The sequence below is a fragment of the Macaca mulatta genome, chromosome 3 (assembly GCF_049350105.2).
Source record: "Macaca mulatta isolate MMU2019108-1 chromosome 3, T2T-MMU8v2.0, whole genome shotgun sequence".
In the NCBI taxonomy this organism is placed as follows: Eukaryota; Metazoa; Chordata; class Mammalia; order Primates; family Cercopithecidae; genus Macaca; species Macaca mulatta.
In genome coordinates, this window is record NC_133408.1 from 80,321,782 (window position 1) to 80,336,307 (window position 14,526).

Sequence of the window (14,526 nt, forward strand, 5' to 3'; positions counted from 1 at the left end):
AGAAACTGAAATTCACAGACAGCTAAGGAAAAATTGCCTTTGATAAACACCACAACTTTAGGTTGGTACCCTCAGAGGGCTACACCCCAGTAGTACAAGAAGACAAGAAACAATCGAGCTCTCACAAAGTTTCATAGCATGCTCAAAAATAGTTTAATCCCTGACTGAATTAAAGCAATATGTCTCCACTCTCACTGCCTATCAGAAACAAAACTAAAGCACCTCTGCAAGAAAAAAAAAAAAAAAAAAAAATCATGCAGAGTGTGACACTATCTCCACATGTAATGTCTGAAATGCATTTAATAAAAAGATGTATGTAGAGTGCTTTGGGTGTGCAAGGCAGGAGAATCTCTTAAGGCCAGGAGTTCAAGATTAGCCTGGGCAATACAGCAAGACCCTATCTCAAAAATTAAAATTAAAAAATTAGCTGCAAATGGTGGTGTATGCCTGTTGTCATAGCTACTTGTGAGACTGAGACAAAAGGATCACTTGAGTCTCATAATTCGAGGCTACAGTGAGCTATGGTTGTACCACTGCATTCCACCCTGGGCAGTAGAGTGAGACTCTACCTCTTAAAAGAAAAAAAGTTGTATAAAAAACAGTAAGAATTGGGGAAAAAATAGGAAAAGCATACAACAGAAACCGACACCCAGAAAATAAAGTTATTGAAGTTATCAGGCACAAAATATTTAGTAAAACCTATAAAATAAAATGAAACTTCTAGAACATATATTAACTGAAATTAAGAATTAAAGGAGTAAGCTTAATTAAACACATTCTGCAGAGAGAATTTCTCAACTAGAAAATAAATCAGAGAAAACCACCCAGACTGAGGCACAGAGACTGAAGAAAAAGAAGGAACAATACAGAATAAAGAAGAAACATTTGGGAAACACACACAAACACACACAGACACACACACATGCACACATAAGTAGAGCCCTGATAAGAAAAAAAAAAAAAAAGAAATTGAGGTAAAAGAAATATATAAAGACATAGTAATATGAAATTGTTCAAAGACGATATAAATATATAAGTCCATACATCTTAAGTCCTCAAGATGGATAAATATGAAGAAATATTCCAGGTGCTGTAGCTCATGCCTGTAATCCCAGCACTTTGGGAGGCTGAGGCAGGTGGATCACTTGAGCTGAGGAGTTTGGGACCAGCCTGGGCAACATGGCAAAACCCCATTTCTATAAGAAATACAAATTAGCCAGGTGCTGTGGCATGCACCTGTAGTCCCAGCTACTCAGGAGGCAAAGTCAGGAGAATCACTTGAGCCTGGAAGCAGAGGTTGCAGTGAGATGAGATTGCACCATTGCACTAGAAATCAGTTAAGAAGATGCGAAAACCAAGTAAATCCCTAATAATCCAAGAAAATGTCACACTCATTGTGAAATTTTGTGACATTTTTCTCACTCACTCTTCATCCCCTTCATGGCACAATATGCCACTGTCAGGAAGATGTGTATCAATTCCAAGTTCCTCCCTCAGTATACGAGGGATAAAATGGAACTTGCTGGCAATATTTGGCTTGCCTAGGGGCTGCCAAAGTGACTGGTTTCTATCTTGCCTGATGTAGAGCACAGATGAGAAAAGTGGCATAGTTTGGATGCCAGGTTGGAGGCCACTGAAAGCAGCAGTCAGTCACTGTGGCATGCTAGAGCTGCAGGGAGTCAGCAGACCTGTAGGTGGCTAGGAGTGATCAATGACGGACATAGGAATATAATAAACATCCAAGGCTTTTGAGATGAACCAAGAGACTGAATAAATTAATATATTTTAAAGCATATACTATGTATGCAGGGAAGTGGAATAAAAATACACATTTAGGTTTAGGGAATACACATCCTTAGAAAAGACTTAAAAGGACCCTGAATCTTTAAAACAGTTTGGGCAATGAAGGTCTTCCCCTGTACAAAATCATTCTACAAAAGCTGGGGAAAGTGGAAGTTTTTTTCAAGTGTCCAAATCTCAGCAGAAGATAACAAGACATACCAAAATAAAACAGAGTAACAGGAATGATTCAGAGGAACAAGATAAATCTCTAGAGACTGTCCGCTAAAGAAATGCAGGCCTCTGACTTACTTGATAAATAAACTGAAACAACTACCTTAAATATGGCCAATGAACCCAAAGAAAACACAGAGAAAAACAACTAAACTAAATCTAGAAAATGGTTTATAAACAAAGTGGAATATTAGCAAAGACAGAGATTACAGTCATATACCACATAATGAAGTTTGCTCCCGTAAGATTATAATACTATATTTTTACCTTACCTTTTTATGTTATATATGTTTAAATATACAAATACTTACTATCATGTTACAATTGCCTACAGTATTCAGTAGAATAACCTGTATATGTTTGTGGCCTAGGAACAATAGGCTAACCATATAGTCCAGGTATGGAGTAGGTTATACCATCTAGGTTTGTGTAAACATACTCTATGATGTTTGAACAATGGCAAAATTGCCTAACAATGCATTTCTCAGAATGCACCCACATTATTAAGTGATGCATGGCTGTATTTACAAAGATCCCAAAAGAAAATATGGAACTAAAAAATTGAATAACGGAATTTAGAAATTCAAGCAAAAGAAAGAATCAGCAAACTTAAAGGTGGGTCATATGAAACAACCAAATCAGAGCAGCAAAGAAAAAGAAAATGAACACAGCCCAAAGAATTTATGAGACACCATCAAGCCAACCAACATACACAGGCAGAAGAGGAGAAAAAGAGAAAGGGGCAGAGAGTGCATTTAAAGAATTAATGGCAGAAAACACTCCACATTTGAAAAATAAATGGATATACAAATGTAAGAAGTTGAAAAACTTCAAGTAGCATAAACCCAAAGAGACCCATAAGAAGGCACATTATAATGAAACTATCGAAAGTCAAAGACAAAGGGGGAATCTTAAAAGCAGCAAAAGAAAAACGACTTACAACATACAATGGAGCTTTTATAAGATTACCAACTGACTTATCTTACATGCCAGAAGGCAGTTGAATGACATATTTAAAGCGCTGAAAGAACAACAACAACAACAAAAACCTGTCAACTGAGAACACCATATTTAACAAATTATTCTTCAAAAGTGGAAGTAAAATTAACACTTTTTCATATGAATGAAAACGGACAGAGTTCCTTAACACTAAACTTTTCCTACAAGAAATGCTAAAGGAAGTCTTCCAAGTCAAAACAAAAAAATGTTAGGCAGTAATGTAAAGTCATTCAATTATATAAAGTTTTCTAGTAAAGATCAATACATGAACAAATATACAAACCTATTATTGTAATTTTGGTTTATATCTTCATAACTTTTATAAAGCATAAAAATATATATCTAAATACAGACAAAGGGCAATGAGAAGGGAATCAAATCATAAGTCAATTAAACATACACTAAAAAGGAAGTAATGCAGGAAATGTGGGATAAGAAAGCTGTAAGACAGTCTAAAAACAAATGTCAAAATGGTAAAAGTAAGTCTTTCCCTATCAATAATTACTTTAAATGTAAATGGATTAAGTTCCCCTATCAAAAGACACAAATTAGTATAATGGATGAAGATATAGGATCCAACTTCATGCTGTCTTCAAGAGAAGCACTTTGGATCTAAGGACACACATAAGTCAACAGAGAAAGAGTGAGAAAAGATATTTCATGAAAATAGTAACCAAAAGAGAATAAGACATCCATACCAATATGAGACAAACAGACTTCAAGTCAAAAACTGTTACAAAACACAAAGAAGGACATTATATAATGATAAAAGAATCAATTCACCAAAACAGATAAAATAATTATTAATATCTATGCACCAAACATCAGAGCTCCTAAGTAAATGAAGCAAACATTGACAGAATTGAAGAGAAAGATAACAGTTCTACTATAACAGTAGGAGACTTCAGTACCCCACTATTAGTAATAGATAGAACAACCAGACAAAACATCAGTAAGAAGAAAAAGGAAACAGAAATTGAACAACATTACAGAAAAATTAGACCTAACAAACATGTACAAAATGTTCCACTCAACAGCAGCATAATACATATTTTTCTCAAGTCTACATAGAACATTCCCCGAAGATAAACTACATGTTAAGCTACAAAACAAGTCTTAATATATCTTAAAAGATTTAAATAATACAAAGTGTGTTTTCTTATTACAATGTAATGAAACTAGAAATTAGTAGTAGAAACAAAACTGAAAAATGTGGGGAAATTCAATAATACACTCCAACAAATAGGCCAAAGAAGAAATCACAAGGGAAATTAAAAAATATTGTGAGATAATTGAAAATAAAATACAACACACCAAAAGTTAGTGAGACATAAGTGAAACAGCACTAAGAGGAACATATAAAGCTGTGAATGTTTACATTTAAAGAAAAGATCACAAATTATTAACTGAACTTCATGCCTTAAGGATGTAAAACCCAAAGCCAGCAGAAGGAAGGAACTACTAATTATTAAAATAGAGATAAATGAAATATAAATGAGAGAATCAACAAAACCAAAAGTTGATTATTTTAAAAGATCAACAATATTGACAAATTATTATCCAGATTGACAAAGAAAACTATGAGAAGACTCCAATAACTACAATCAGACACAAAAATGGGCATTATAACTGGTTTTATATAAATAAAAAGGATTACTGGAGAATACTATGAACATATCAAAAGTTAGATAACCTAGAGTAAGTGAGTACAATCCTAGAGCAACCGATCTACCAAGATCGATTTACGAAAAAACAAAAACAGAAAATCAGAACAGACTAATAACTAGGAAGGAGCTTGAGTTAGCAATAAAAAATCTCCCAACCATCAAAATCCCAGAACCCCAACAGCTTCACTGGTAAATTCTACCAAATATTTAAAGAAAATTAACATGAATCCTCCTCAAACTCTTCCAGAAGAAAAGAAAACACTTTCAAATGTTATGAGGTCAGCTTTACCCTGAGACCAAAACCAGACAAAGATAGCACAAGAAAGGAAAAGTATAGACCAATATCCTTGATAAACACTGATGCAAAAACCTCAACAAAATGCTAGCAAATGGAATTCAATAGCGAATGTTTATAGCAGCATAATTCGCAATTGCAAAAATATAGAGCCAATCCAAATGCCCATCAACCAACAAGTGGATAAAGAAATTGTGGTATACATATATACCATGGAATACTATTCAGCCATAAAAAGGAACAAAATAATGGCATTCGCAGTGACCTGGATGGAATTGGAGACCATTATTCTCAGTGCAGTAACTCAAAAATGGAAAACCCCAAACATTGTATGTTTTCACTCATAAGTGGGACCTAAGCTATGAGGATGCAAAGGCATAAGAATGATACAATGGACTTTGGGGACTAAGGGGGAAAGGGTTGCGGGTGAGGGATAAAAGACTACAAATTGGGTACAGTGTCTACTGCTCAGGTGATGGTGCACCCAAATCTCAGAAATCACCACTAAAGAACTTTTTCGTGTAACCAAATACCACTTGTTCCCCCAAAACCTATGAAAATAAAAAATAAACACAAACACAAAATAAAACAAAAACAGAACTAAATAGCAAAAAAAGAATTAATTAAAAGGATTATACATCATGAACAAGTAGCATTTATTCTTATAATACAAAGATGGTTCAACACACAAAAATAAATCAATGCAATATACCACACTAACAGAATGAAGGAAAGAAAACACATAATCATCTCAATTGATGCAGATAAAAAGTTTGACAAAATTTAACACCCTTTTATAACACTTAACAAACTAGGAATAGAACACTACCTCAACATAATAAAACCATAATGAAAAGCCCGTAGCAAACATCATACTCAATGGTAAAAGACAAAAGTGTTTCCACTTCGAGCTGAAACAAGGCAAGGATGCCACTTTTGCCACTTGTATTCAACATAGTACTGAAAGGTCTAGCCACAGCAATTAGGAGAAAGAAAGGGACAAAAGGGAAGGGAACAGAAGGGAAGGGAAGGGAAGGGAAGGGAAGGGAAGGGAAGGGAAGGGAAGGGAAGGGAAGGGAAGGGAAGGGAGGGAGGGAGGGAGGGAGGGAGGGAGGGAGGGAGGAAGGAAGGAAGGAAGGAAGGAAGGAAGGAAGGAAGGAAGGAAGGAAGGAAGGAAGGAAGGAAGGAAGGAAGGGCATCCAAATAAAATTATTTATTTTCACAGATAACATAAACCTATATATAGAAAACCCTAAATATTCAACACACAAAAAAACTGTTAGAATTAATAAACTAAGTCAGCAAAGTGGCAAGATACAAAATCATTATCCAAAAATCAGTTGCATTTCTATACACCAACAATTAACAATTGTAAAGGAAAGCAAATCTATTTTCAATAGCATCAAAAGAGAAAAAATACTTAATAATAAATTTAATTAAAGTGGTGTTTCAGCTAAACATTGGGGCACCAACTAGGACTAATACTACCATTTTATTAGATTATGCCAATTTTTAAGGCAAAAACAATTCTAGAGCAAGAGTATCATTTCCTAATGAGAAGAGTTCATCCAGTAAGAATATATATTTATTGTAGATTTTTTGCACGTAATAATATAACTTCAAATTATATACAGCAAATTCTGATAAAACAAAAAGAAAATAGACAAATCTACTTGTATTTTGTATTAGTAACTGATAAAAGAAGCAAATAAGACACAAATAAGATATGAATGATTTGAGCAACACAATTAATATAGTTGACCTAATTAACAATATAAACTACTCTATCCAGCAATGATAGAATTCACATTCTTTCGAGGAGCACATATATTTATCAATGAACATATAGGCCATAAAGCATATCTCAACAAATTCAAAATATTAAAACATTCAGAATATGTTTTCTCATTAAAGGGAAGTTAAGCTTGAATTTTTTTTTTTTTCTTGAGACAGAATCTTACGCTGTTGCCCAAGCTGGAGTGCAGTGGTACGATCTTGGCTCACTGTAACTTCTGCCTCCCTCCTCTCATTCTCTTACCTTCCTTCTAACCTCTAGGTAGGGGAGAGAGGGATGGTGGTTGAGTCAATCACTAATGGCCAATGATTTAAGATATCATGCCTACATAAGGAAGCTTCCATAAAAACCCAAAAGGGCAGTGTTCAGAATGCTCATAGGTTGATGAAGACATGGAGGTGCTGGGAGGGTGGTAGGCCTGGAGAGGGCATAGAAGCTCCATGCCCCCACATACCTCACCCTATGCATTTCTTCCATCTACTGTTCCTAAATTATTTCTGCTTAATAAACCAGTAACCTAGGAAGTAAACTGTTTTTCTGCATTCTGTGACTTGTATCAGCAAATTATTGAACACAACAAGAGGCTCATGGGAATCCTGATTTATACTCAATTGATCAGAAGTGAGAAGGGAAGCCTGAACTTGGGGTGGGCCTCTGAAGTAGGGGCAATCTTGTGGGACTGAGCCCTTAACCTGTAGGATCTGATGCTAATTCCAGGTAGATAGTGTAGGACACCCGATTATGGTCAGTGGAGAAATGGAGAATTGCTTGTTGGGGAACAAATCCACACCATATGGTCACAGAAGTGTTGGAAGTGTTCAGTGTGTGTATAGAGAAAAGCAGTTTGTGTTTCATTCTACAAGATCATGGGGTGTTGTCCCCAGTGGGAGTGTCAATCTTAATGCTAAGTAAAGTGAGAAGGGCCACAGCAGAAAATCTGGACTCTTGTAAGTAGGATCATGACTAGTCTGCATATAGAAGTATTTATCACCCAAACTAGGACAGTCTTGAGAGTAAAAGGAGTCACTATTATAAATTTTGCAGGAACAACATGGCTCAGTCAAACCAGGACTTCTAGTAGATCTTGTCATAATTGATGAGAAAAAATTATAATCACAATGCCAAATTGTGCGTGGAGAGCGACCCATTTTAAGCCCCTCTTTGTTAAATAGGATAGACTCTCAGGAAATTATGTTACCTCACTAAAGTGGGAAAACATCCCCCATTCCTGTAATTTAGGCTACTGACTTACCCAATAGTCTGTTCTGGAAACTGTCTTGCATATTTACATAATGGGCCACTTCGCAAGTCTTCCTGATAAACTTTATGAAGTCTTTCCAATAATATGCTTGTTCCAGGGAAAACTGTGCTTTTTCAAGTGTATGAAATATCCTGCAGTCAAAAAGAATCCAGAGAAAATTAAAATTTAAAAATGATCTTGCAGATGACAGTTAGATCATTATAAATTTTTCTAAAAACAAATACATGCAAATGCATGGCAGTCCACTTATGTAAGGAAATAGAATCTTACATAAGTGGTAGAAATAGTTCTACTAATTTTTTTAGTTTGTTTACACACTCCTCTACTTTGACTTGAAAAATGAGGAAAGCAATTTATGAGAATACATAAAATATAAGACAGAACAAGTCAACAAGTAAAAAAAGAGGAAAATTAAAGACCATAACAGGAAGTGAACTTAAAGATTAAGAAAATAAATATTCCCTATTTGACATATTTGATGAAGAACTTCCTAGCAGTCAAGGAAAATGGAAATTGATCACACATATAAGTCACAGAGTCATAAAATAAAAACAAGGCAAATTTTATGTACAGTTACAGCTCCCAAGAGAAGCTTCCTTTTGGTAGTTAATGCATGATTTCTGAGTAATGACACAAACAAGAACTTCAATCACATGCATACCTTGGATTTACCGGGGATCCTCAATTTCTAATGAAAGATTAAGTCAGTGGTTAAACATTAAGGGAATCATTTCATATTTTACAGTTTTTAGATGCTTTCCCACAGTACCAGTAGTTTAATATTTTTAAAATAAATTGAACCTCTTTCTATTCAAAATATAATCTGCCATATTGATTTATCATTTGTGTGGAAGGTGCAGTTGAAATCATTTTGATGTCCCAATTGTTTATAAGTTTCCCACAAACATGTACTTACACTGTGGAGACAAGCTGGGGCTTACAGTCACTAGAAAAGACATTCTCAGGAGAGGTATCGGCTCCCAGCAGCAGGAAGAGCCGAGTACAGGAAACGCTTGCTTCTGACAGCTGCGTCTCAAGTTCCTGCCAGTCCAAATATTCTTCAGGTATTAAAACTGACATATTTGTGTGCCAAGTAATGACCTCTTGCAAAATACGATCCTTAACAAGAAAAGAAGATATTGCTTATAATAAATAATCAATTCAAATGTGGGTATTTGAGATGCGGCCTTTACCTTGTATCACTTAACAAGGGGTCCACTCAAACTGTACATCAAAGATCATGCCCTATGGCATGGTAATTATCTAAGTTATAGTTCCAGACTTGAATCTTTACTCATGTTCAGCTTAATAAGTCCAAAAATAAAACTTAATGCAATAATAAAGTGAATATTTTATTTCTTGATAGCTTGACACTGAACACAGTGTCATAGCTATCTGTGTTCGCTGGTTGTGACAAGTAGCCTGTGAATCAAGACCCCCTGAGAGTCTCATTCTTAGTACCACCTTCCACAATTCCTCTAGGCTGAGATCTGGCTCACACAAACCCATAAAAGGCAGCAGAAGTGAATTGTGCCAGATTGTGCCAGTTCCAGTTCTACCTTCTCTGAGGAGTGGCAGCTTCTACCCTCCCTCCTTGCCTGACCCTGTGTGCAGGATCCCTGGATAGCCATGTCAGAAGTCTGGTTGCCCTGCTGAAAGGCCATATGCAGAGGCTACCTGGAGAAGAGACATCTTGAGTCTGAGAGGAGAGTGAGAGGCCCCCATCTCAGTATCCTAGCTAACCAGACTCCAGCCCTCACAGCCACTGACTGCAACTACATGAATGATGCCCAGTAAGGCCAGCAGAAGAACCACCCCCACTGAGCCCAGTCAACCCATAGTCAGAAGAGAAAGAAAAGAATGTGCTTTGTTTTAGGTCGCTGAACTTTGGGGTGATTTGTTAGTGATATGTATCCCAGGCATCATCAGAAAGGCTATCTCAAGTATATGTAACCTGTAAATATATAGTTCCCTGCTTTGTATGAGACTACAAGTTAGGCTTTACAGATAAAAAGAAATTTGGGATGGGATTTCCACCAGGAAAGAGCTGACATCCAGTCACAAGAAATGTATTTGCAAACAGGTAATTTTTTTTGTGCCTGCATGCATTCACATACACTATTCTTCTTTATTTTCTTTTTCATTTTTTTTAATAGGGTCTCACATTGTTACCCAGGCTGGAGTGCAATGGTGTGATTATGGCTCACTGCAGCCTTGACTTGCTGGGCTCAAGCAATTCTCCCACCTCAGCCTCCTGAGTAGCTGGTATTACAGGTGTGTGCCACCACATCTGGCTAATTTTTGTTTTTGTTTTTGTAGAGATGGGGTTTGGCTATATTGCCCAGGTTGGTCTTAAACTCCTGGGCTCAAAAGATCTGCCCACCTAGACCTCTCAAAGTGCAGGGACTACAGGCATGAGCTACCATGCCCAGCCCTTCACATACACTTTTCTGCCTGCCTAGCATCCTCTCCTGACTTCTCTTTGCTTCCAAATCTTACACGTCATCTAAGGCTCATTGACTTATTTGGGAAGACTCCTAAATGCTGAGCTCCAAGGCTCTCATTGTTGTCTGCCCTTCTCTACCAAGATAGTGTCTTCTTCATGTTTGTACTCCCTTCAGCATACCGTCATGCCCAGAGTAGATGCTAAGAAATCATTGATTGAAATAAGCACACCATTCAATTACTATCCCAATTTTCATGTTGCTGTGACATCATTTATATTTCACTAGTTTCATTCTTTCACTTCCTTTAGTTCCATATAAGGAAGGATATAAAACTACAGGTAATACTGAGAAAGAAAAATGAACTCTAAAAATATAAATATTATAATTTTAATTCTCAGGAAGAAGAATATGGGCTGGAACTTGACAAAATAATCTTTCCAAACAAATCGTTCAACATTCTGCAGTCACACTTGAGCACTCAGCAGGGGTAGCCCATTGTCCTGGGCAGTTACATGAGGGGAACATGACTTGTAAAGCCTGTAAACCACTCAAAGCCACAGCTTTGCTGGGAATGACTAATCACCAGAGAGACTCCTCTGCTTTTCTTAGCATGTGCAGCCAAGAATGAAGCAGATCAAGGATCCAGGAAGCCAGAAAAGCAGAAGTGGCCTGTTTTGAAAGTCTGAGGAATTTCAAGTAGGTTTTGGCCAGGCGGGTGGCATATTACCCTTCAGTCAGACAGAAGGGCCAGCACTGAAGGGCGGCTGAAGTTCAGAGAGCCAGCTTCCTTTAAGTGTATGGGCTCATGGCAAAACTTTCCTCATCAAAACTCTAGGTTAAATATTAGCATCTTTGGTGAATTTAATCTTAAACTGGTGCTCTTAGAAGAGCTAAGATGGTAGAATACTTACAGCATCCTCTACTGAACCAAGTAGCTTGTTTAAAACACTAGTCTCAGAGGAGTTACAATAGCACACCAGTCCCTGGAGACCATCCCATATGCTGGAGTTTCCAGGGGGCAAAAAGACCTCCTTCTCAGAGGAACCACCATTTGGGCAGACAGCATTCTTCGCCAACATCTAAAAGATTAATAAGAGTGGGAAGGAGTAACATTTAAAGAGGCTTAGATACCCTCTTCATGGGCTCAAGAACTGCAAATACAATAAGCAATGATAAACATTTTAAACACAACATAAGGTTTTGGAAAACCCGCATATTGTTCCCTTTTTTTACTAGCACAATTCACAAAAGGAGCAAAACTGAATATTGCAAGAGCTTCTTGAATGTTTTATTAAAATTGCTTATTTATAACTCTTTGCTGTGCTTTACCTGTTTTAGCTCCCAAAAGAACACATCCTTTTCCAGTTTCAATTGGTCAAGTTCAAACCATTTAAAATCATTAGCTGATGTCTCCAGGCAAATGAGGACTTCTGCAAAGTAGACAAATTGATCATTATTCACCTAAGGTAGGTAAGCTTGACTCCTACACATGGCCATGAATCAATAAACTGGATCCTGAAAACATGGATTTTTAAAAACTTGACCTACTATTATACATGTTCTTCTCTTCCTTAGAAAGGAAAACAGGAGTCATTGTAATATCATTTTATCCTTTCCAAAGACTAGTGAGTATGGGTTATCAGTTACAGAAGAGTTTTGCTTCTAAAGCAACAACCCCCTCACATTTTCCCTCTCCTCCCTGAGAAAATGAAACGGCTGCAGCCCATCTGGGCAAAAGTGCAAACCCGACTTCCTCAGAAGAGGGCCGAAGGAATAATGCTCACCATAGTCAAGAAAGTTCAAAGAAGGGCATTCTGCAAACCCAGGGGGAACACGCTCTCCCTACCAGACACCAAGGAGCAGCGGTGGGAGGAGGCAGTAGAAGGAACAGAATACAAAAGATTCGCTTATTCACAATGCACTAAGGTCCCTTTCCAGCCTGAAAACCATGGATGCTGCTGTGAATGTGAAAGTCAACCCAGCCCTAGGACACTGCTTGTCATAGGCCACAGGATGGGCTTAAGGAAAACAGAAGGATGCGCTCTTCACAGTGCCCTCATTGTTTATTTAGCCTTGGTGTGTTGTATTTTAAATTCCCTAGAAGGCATCAGAACAAAGCATAAATATGCATACGACACCAGCAAAGTTATCTCCCAACTTTACAATGTGTCAGGCAGTTTCAAGTCCATTTTCCAATAAATTTCATGTTTACTCTTAGTGAGTCGGGGACAAAGAACACCAGAGCTAGCTTACCTTGGACAAAATGTAAATTCTGAGCTATCGCATTTCTGAGAGCTCCATCAAGCTGAAGGAATCTCTTCAGTGCCGGCCACTGGGGCAGGTTTTGCAGCAAGCTTTGCAATTTCCACAGATGCTGTAATCTGAGTGCAAAAATAAATAAACGAAATAAAATGAAAGGTAGTTCAAAGTGCCAACTAGGGAAATAAAAATTCCATTCAAACAAAAATATTCCACTACTTTGAGAAGTGTGTTCACCAGACTGAAAGTCACACTTCATCACACAACCAGGTTCTTGACGAATTGCATTGTTTGAGTCACCCGATTTGGAGATTCTTTTGGTACTGAATATGGATTAAGCATTCTCTTTACTCCAAAATGGAAAAGTATATTCCTAGTAGTGTGTAAAAGAAGTGAGGGTTATGATAAAGTTTCACATGGGATCTAAAAACATTTGCCTTGAAGCCTATAGTTAATGAGACATAGAAAAATATTTTGAGAAAAGTTTCAAAATATAAAGGTGGTGTGTGGTGGTGGACAGGACCCATTGCAGTGGTCCCAACTTGGACCAATTGGCAATGTCTGTAGGATTCTCCAAAGTCAAAGGAAGAATGACCAGCCAGGCAGCTCAATACAAATAGTCCCTGGAGTGTCAGACTAATGGGCTCCAGACATGGAAGAAATAACTGAGAAGAGAAGCTGGAAAGAAAATGAGTTTGATAATGTGAAGAACCTGAAATTGGAAATAAATATGGGAGAGGGAGGAGCAAGACAAAGTCACACTGTGGGCGGCAGAACTGCCCAAAGCAGGGGACTCCAGGCTTTCTGTGTCTTTGAGCAACTACATGGAATCCTCACCCTTGATAAACGAGGCAAGCTACAAAAAGAGAACAGCAGAAAGAGATGTAGCTACTTGAAGCCCAAGCAAAATGTTCTACTGGCTGGAGCCATCCCACAGCTTTGAGCGCCTGGCATCCATTTGGACTTCTGTGTCATAGAGGTCAGTCTCTTCACAGCACCTTGATAATTTGGGGTTGAACACAGGCTTGATAAATAGTTGCTGCTATTCTCTAGCTGGAGAGCTGATGGACCTGACCACTATAGAGGGAATAGAGAGAGCGAACAAGGTCCCAGTGATAATTCTCCTATGAGACACCAGCAGGAAGTGGTACCCATCCCCAAGTCATCACCCTACAATGCGAAGCAATTGCTCCATCACAGCCACATGCTTAAGGTTTCTGGCTGCTGACCAGAATACTGACACCTCGTGCTATAGTGAAGCTGGAAGCGTGGCTTTTGGAACTGGCCAGCTGCAGAATGAACTGGGCTTAGGTTAGTCGTTGCTCTGACTCTTTGGGTTACACTGAGAAGGAAGCAGAGTGGCTCCTGGAAAGAACTAAAAAGTGAGAAAGAGATTATCTTATTTTCCCCAAGGAAAAAAGAAATGCTGTGTGGCTTGGAACCTGGATCTTACTGTCAAGTCTCTTTAAACTCTGACAAGCAAGGATACCACATGGCCGGACCTTAGGGACTATTCCCCCCACCTCTGTGAACAGACACTTCACATTCACAACAACGTGCGACATTGAAGGGCGAGTCCTTGCTGGAGGGCCCAGAGGCACCTCTGTGAGTCCTCGCCTTGCCAAAATCCAGGCTATCTGCTAGAGCCTGGGTGAAGAGCTCCCACACCTCAGCCACCCCGAATGCAGGGATGTGGGCAGGAACCAGACAGAACCTGGAGAAGAAAAGGCAGTCTGTAATGACATGAAAAACTCAGTAGAAAACTGAGAGTCTGGTGTGATTTCCATTTC

The 14,526-nt window shown here is 38.0% G+C and overlaps 1 protein-coding gene across 1 annotated transcript in view; it reads right to left on the bottom strand.

The window, feature by feature from the left end:
* Positions 1-14,526, bottom strand: part of ABCA13 (ATP binding cassette subfamily A member 13) — a 513,939-nt gene that overhangs the window by 435,345 nt on the left and 64,068 nt on the right. The window contains exons 11-15 of the mRNA XM_077997982.1: positions 12,731-12,858; positions 11,807-11,907; positions 11,389-11,556; positions 8,947-9,149; positions 8,022-8,161 (exon numbers count right to left, since the gene is read on the bottom strand). Coding sequence (XP_077854108.1) covers positions 8,022-8,161; positions 8,947-9,149; positions 11,389-11,556; positions 11,807-11,907; positions 12,731-12,858 — 740 coding nt within the window. The remainder of the gene's footprint in view (positions 1-8,021; positions 8,162-8,946; positions 9,150-11,388; positions 11,557-11,806; positions 11,908-12,730; positions 12,859-14,526) is intronic.